The sequence below is a fragment of the Theobroma cacao genome, chromosome 7 (assembly GCF_000208745.1).
Source record: "Theobroma cacao cultivar B97-61/B2 chromosome 7, Criollo_cocoa_genome_V2, whole genome shotgun sequence".
Taxonomy (NCBI): Eukaryota; Viridiplantae; Streptophyta; class Magnoliopsida; order Malvales; family Malvaceae; genus Theobroma; species Theobroma cacao.
In genome coordinates this window covers 12,800,206-12,806,557 of record NC_030856.1, presented here as the reverse complement: position 1 = coordinate 12,806,557, position 6,352 = coordinate 12,800,206, and the positions used below count along the sequence as shown (strand labels likewise).

Sequence of the window (6,352 nt, the reverse complement as noted above, 5' to 3'; positions counted from 1 at the left end):
AAATAAAGAATTAGTTAAAAATTTTTTAAAATAAACAAACTTATATATAATAAGACTTGAACCGAGACATATGAGTATCTCCCTTACTTTTCTATACAATATTTTACCATTTCACTAGTATTTTACTTATATCAATCCCGTATACCAATTTTTATTAAATGAGTACTCATAAATATTTGATTGACTTCACCACGGCAATAAAATGTAATTATAACTAATAAGAGCATGTACTGATTTTAGTCAAAAGGCTGAGAAAATTATAGTATATTGGATTCACATTAAAAAAAAACAATTATGTACAAAGAGGCACAGGCACTGTATTTGTAGAAGCTAAACTGACATGAATCAGAAAACAAGTGGAGAGCATCACCTACCCACTTAGAGATGTTGTATAGTCATTTGCTTGGAGAAAATTTAAGGTTTGGTTCAAACTACAATGAAATGATTAAATAAAGATGAGATGAATATTTTATATTATCCACCACTCTTTTAAAAGACCTAATTAACTGAACTAAGTTTGGAAAACCTACTAAATAGTCAACATCACTAAGGAACTGCTGGATTGAATTTGCTTCAGATTGCAGGACTGTGTTGTGAAGAGGACCAGGCGTGATAGTGACCCATTCCCATATCAGCTTCTGGCTTCAGCAGCATGTCATACATCTCAGGGACTAGTGGCTCAGCAGCATTATTTGACAAATCGTTTTGGTTTTCATCCCTGGTTACTTCCAGCCCAAGTTCATTTTCCAAGTCATGCAACCACTTCTTATTTACAGCTTCTTTGATGTATCCTTCCCCAAAGTTTGAGCTCTGGTTGCCCTCCATCTCATGTAATTGAATCCCATCAGACTGGAATGACCCTAAGTTATCCAGCATATCCCAAAAATCCAAATCAGACTCCAATGGGATATCGAAGGCGGTATCCAAGATCTCTGGCTTATTCACTTCCTCTGATGCGTTATTGGCATCATAAAGTCCTGCAAAGTTGAACAGGGAACCTGCTTGATTTTCTGGATTTGAAACATCAATCTGACTGGAATTGGTGATGTTGGAGTTGTAGGACGAGATTGAAGAACTCGACAATTCTTTTGGCTCCTCGAATGGGCTGCTGTGGTTTGACAGCTCTGTTTTGAAGTCTTGTGCTTTGTCTGATACTGACATAGCAAATGCCTCTCTGGGCTTTTTGTTTACAGATCCTTCATCCCATTGATGCTCAATGTCAATCTCTAAATTTCTCTTGCCACTTGATGATGACACAAACGTAATAGAGGAGCATGATGATGATGAGGTCATGGAGGACTCCTTGGATTCATCTGTCTGCTGAATATTCCCATTCTTTGAAGCTAATCTCCGTTTCAAATGAGTGTTCCACACATTCTTTATCTCATTGTCTGTCCTTCCTGGTAAATGTGATGCAATTTTGGACCACCTGGAAATTAATTTAATTGTAACATAAGGAATTAAGATAACTTGACAAGAAAAAAAGGAAGGGTACTTCCTAACTGAAAAAATGCCAAATCAAGTCAGATTAATGCATATTTCTAATTGTAACTCACTTGTTTCCCAAACCCTCATGCAACCTTATAATAGTATCCTCTTCCTCTCTGGTGAAGTTCCCTCGCTTGACATCTGGCCGCAGGTAATTAATCCATCTTAAACGGCAACTCTTTCCACATCTCAATAGCCCTACAACATAGTGAAAACAAAGCATGTGAACTCTGAAATCGTGTGTGCTAAAGCAATAATAACCAAAGTCCTGTCAGTTTCTCTATCTGTTGAGACAATGACATTATCAATGGTGACAATTCAATGTTTTTGCCTTCAGACTTCAACTAATGAAGATAAACGGAAGAAACATAGCTTTCTGTGCGTTGGGATGTTTATATCAGATAGGGAAAGCAAAAGAAATTCATCAGTTTGTTAAGATGTCAAAGGTTTCTCATTAAAAAAGGAAGAATCAATTCATTCTTTTATCTGGTATCAAAAACTAAGTGCTTGGAAAAACTTATTCCATATGGTGGAAGTCACTGGCTTTCTATTAGTTCTTCCACTTTGAATCTAAACAAAATGAAAGTTCTGTTAAATGTTAAACAAAAACGGAAGCAACAATAAGCTACTAGAGGCCTTGAGACAATCTGATGTTGACCCTCAATTCTTCAGGTAGAAAATTTCCTAACTCGTGAAAGATGTGAGGGTTGACAAGGTTTAGGACAAACAAAGGGAAAGTAGGTTCTTTGCATTGACCTTTTCATTTCAACAAAACTGGCCAAACACCAACCAAATAAAGTTAATGTAGAAAAAATTAATGCCAGAATAGTAAAAAGGGAAGCTTCTTATTCAAAAACAAACAAGTATGAAGAGTTCAAACATTTCGTTCAACTAATTCGGATGGATTGTTTTGTTGATTAAGATTTTCCTTCACCAATACGAAGGTGTTCCGAAAAGTAGAAATACGCCGGATAATGACATATACATGCTCATATGGAATGACATTAAAGAAGGGACTGGGGTGATTTTTGTTTTTATTTTTTGCAAATGACATTTCAAAGTTTGCAAGGTGACCATAAAAGAGAAGAAATTCACTGTATCAGAAGCTTAATGTAGCGTATGGTTGAGAAGTAGCAAAGAATTGGCCGTATCTGCGGATTTGAATAAGTATTTCATTACTGCAAACGTTTCAAACTTGCCTTCCAATCATTGCCTCGTGAATATTTATTACCTATAAACAATGAAACAGTCACCAGCCACACCTTATTCGAACAAACAGCGACACTTTTACAGACTCTGCAATGCCTTCTTCTCAACAGGGTGGTTTAACAAACATGGTTTGGAAGAAATAAAATATATGAATAGTGGCAAACTTTGGATTTACATGAAAGGTGATTAAAGGGAATTATAAAAAATTATAAATTTATATATTTCAAATTTTATTCATGCATTCGAGTATTTGGTTCATTGGTTGGTGTATTATCTCCTGCTTAAAGAGAAGGGTTCGAATCTCCCTTCTCTCAATTATAAAAAAAAAAATTATACATATAATAATCAAAAATTAAAAACTGAGACATGACGATGGCGATGACCACCGCCACCACCTTGTACCCGCCACTGGACGAGAATGAAATGGATGAGAGAAAAGTTATGAATAAAGACTAACAGAATAGAGTAATTGGTTACTATCGATAAAATATAACGTAGGGTTCTGAATTTTGTGATGATGGAACAAAATATAAATTCCGTTGGTTAATTCAATGACCAAGATCAAAGTCAAGAACAAATCAAAAAATGTTGTTTCCATGCCTGAAGCTATGAACAACATTGACTCCTGGAATATTTTTATGATAACGATATCCAGATTTGACACAGAGAGAGAGAGAGAGAGAGAGAGAAAGAGAGGGAGAGAGAGAGAGAGGTAGAAGAAGAGCAAAAGAGACTGACCAGCTTGTTTAGGGAGAGCCCTCCAGTTCTCATGTCCATGTTTCTGAATAAAAGTGATAAGCCTCAAGTCCTCTGCAGGACTCCATGGACCTCTCTTCACTTGGTTCTTATCACAACATGGAGCTCTTCCTTTACCCATATCTGATTTCCAACTGAACTTTTTGCTTAGAGCGCTCACTCTTGTTAGTGATGAATTCAAGGACTAAAACAAAAAAACAGAGAGAAAAACAGTACTTCTCTCTGTTTTCTTCTTTCTTTTTTCCTTCAGATATCTGATTCTTCAATCACCATTCTACTCTCTTTATATATATAAATACAAGAAAGGCCACAAGGGTCATGCCATGAAATTGGGGATCCCCTTTTGAAAGCAATATATAGAGGGATATCCAGGAGGATTACTAAATATCTATAATTCCAAATATTAATTAATTATTCATTGCACCTGCATTCATATTCTCCCAAGTTCAAAAAGCTTATTTCACCTCCAGTTGCCCTCTTTGTTTTTCCTTTTATTTTGAATTTATTGCCTACTGAAATAGTGACTTAATATAGAAGTAACTATCATAGTCAAAACTTAGATGGAATTCACAGCCCTTGGTTGGCCCCAATTTCAAGCTCACTTACCATTTCTATTCTATATTTATATATTTTTCAAGCTATATCTGATTCGTTACGATGAAAAGATGCACACTCAAACTTGTGGATGCTTTGAATTAATAGTGTCCAATTTTGGCATGTCTACTCTTGTACCAACCCTCGTTGCTCTGTTTTGGGTATGTAAATTTGAACGAGATTCATTGTCAATTCAAGATGGTTTAGGTTGACAATTTGTTGCATAATTCATAAAGCAACGCGGTATGTAGTTAAGTGGATTTGGATTTAATTTGTGTAACTGTATTCATACGATAATTAGCAACACAATATGTAATTAAGTGAATTTGGATTTAATTTGTACGATAATTATGTAAATCCAATTAAAACAATAAAACTTTTATGTTCCATTAATGTTTATGTCGAATATAAAAGTTTTCATATCTAATTTGTGTTGACAACAAAAGTTGTAAATAAAACGTAGTTTGGCAAATTAAGATTTTGTCTACAATTGTGCTGCAATCATGTCATTTGATTATAACACCACAAATTTTTATATATACTGTCAAAAAAAACATTGTGTCTGCATATGAGTTGACCATCAACACGAAGATGGAAGGGGAAATGGATACGCAAATCTTCTTTTGTTGGGGAAACATACACTTGTAACCACTTCGATGCAGCATATATTTGTACTTCATATCTTTCTTTCCATGTTTATTATTTTTGTTTTGCATATTATTATAAAAACATCAAATATTAAATATAATTAACAATTCCTAAAGAAATAAAATTTAAATTAATTTATATATCTAGATATTAATAATAATTAGATGACATTATATTTATATATCTTAATTTTATTGTGCTTTAATCCCCTTGATAGATTCTATGTTTGTTCGAATTTGAATTTTGCATAATTCTGTAATTGTTAATATTAACTTGATTGTGACACGATAAACTTCATGTTGACATGAGTTGACTCATTTCACTTTTATATGATTTAGTTTTGACAAGTTTAATTAGTTAACGATTTTATTGGGTTAACCTAAATAATTCTAGCACATCTAATTTTCTTTAGACCTGTTAAATTATTAACATATTTATCATTGAGTCAATTAATTATGTTTAAACATGTTAATTGTATTAGGTGGTATTAACATGACTAGCTTAATTAAAATGGATTACCAAAAAATCCATATGATTGCATAAACCATTTTCTTATATTTACACTAGAATGCACGTGTGTTGTGTTAGGGTAAAATCAATATGTTTAGGAATTAGTTGTTATATTGATTATTAGATAGATTTGGGTTGAAGAAGGTATGGAAAGAAATTTATAAGAGCATATGGACTATTATATATTGTTATTAGTATCATATAGTGTTGTTGCTACAAACGCTCTGAAGCTAATTTTGTAGCCATAGAGTGCCTTTTGTTATAAAAAAAAAGTGTCAAAGTTAAGTGATTTTACTAATGTATTGCCAGCATTGCAGTTATATACAAAAGTTATAATTAAACTGTATGGCAGAGGCTGGTGCCTTGAAACAAAAAGGAGAAAGTACTTTGTTATGTAACTGGCAATTGAATTTCAGTGGCATGTTCATGAACAAATTGTGAGCAAAAAGTCTACAATTGAGCTATGGATTTATTAGTGTGTTGGTTTGAAGAACACCCATATTCCAACAAAAGAGTTTATTGTTAATATTACTTTTTTTTAATTTTTTTGCAAGTAGACATAATTTCTATGAAAAAATAGAAATTATATAGTTAAATGTCATTAGGAGACTTAAATATTGGAATAAATAGGACACTTTGAAAGAAGAAAATAAAGATAACAGAAAGGTAAAATACAAAAATCACAGTCACTAAATATTTTTTTTTAAATGGTGAAGACACAAAAAGTTTTGCACATGCATGTATAAAGTTTTGCATATGTATGTATAGAATGATGCTGATGAATCATAAAGTAGAAATACTTCAAAATGTGGAAGCATTAATATAGCACCCTCAATTTTTTGTGTAAAATAAGTTAACTGAGAATGATTTATGAACTATATTGTGTCTTGAAGACTTCCAATGATAGATTAAATGTGTTGAGTATATGGAAGCATGCCTAATGACATTTAGGCAAATTTTTATGAATATATTTGGCAAATCTTGAAGTTTGATATTTTGATCAAGATTTGATCATATAATTAAGTATATGTATGAAGGATTTCAAGTAATATGAATGATTTGAAGTGTTTTGACTGAAGGAAAGTGAATTGGAGACCTTGAGGATGAATTCAAACACTTGAAAAAGTGAAAAATCTGAAAATTGGGT

At 32.7% G+C, this 6,352-nt stretch overlaps 1 protein-coding gene across 1 annotated transcript; it reads right to left on the bottom strand.

The window, feature by feature from the left end:
• LOC18594753 (myb-related protein Myb4) lies at positions 250 to 3,932 on the bottom strand. Its single transcript, XM_007022385.2, has 3 exons — positions 3,436 to 3,932; positions 1,557 to 1,686; positions 250 to 1,429 (listed from the first exon to the last, which is right to left on the bottom strand). The coding sequence occupies exons 1-3, from the start codon at positions 3,572 to 3,574 to the stop codon at positions 574 to 576; spliced, it is 1,125 nt and encodes a 374-aa protein (XP_007022447.2). The 5' UTR covers positions 3,575 to 3,932; the 3' UTR covers positions 250 to 573.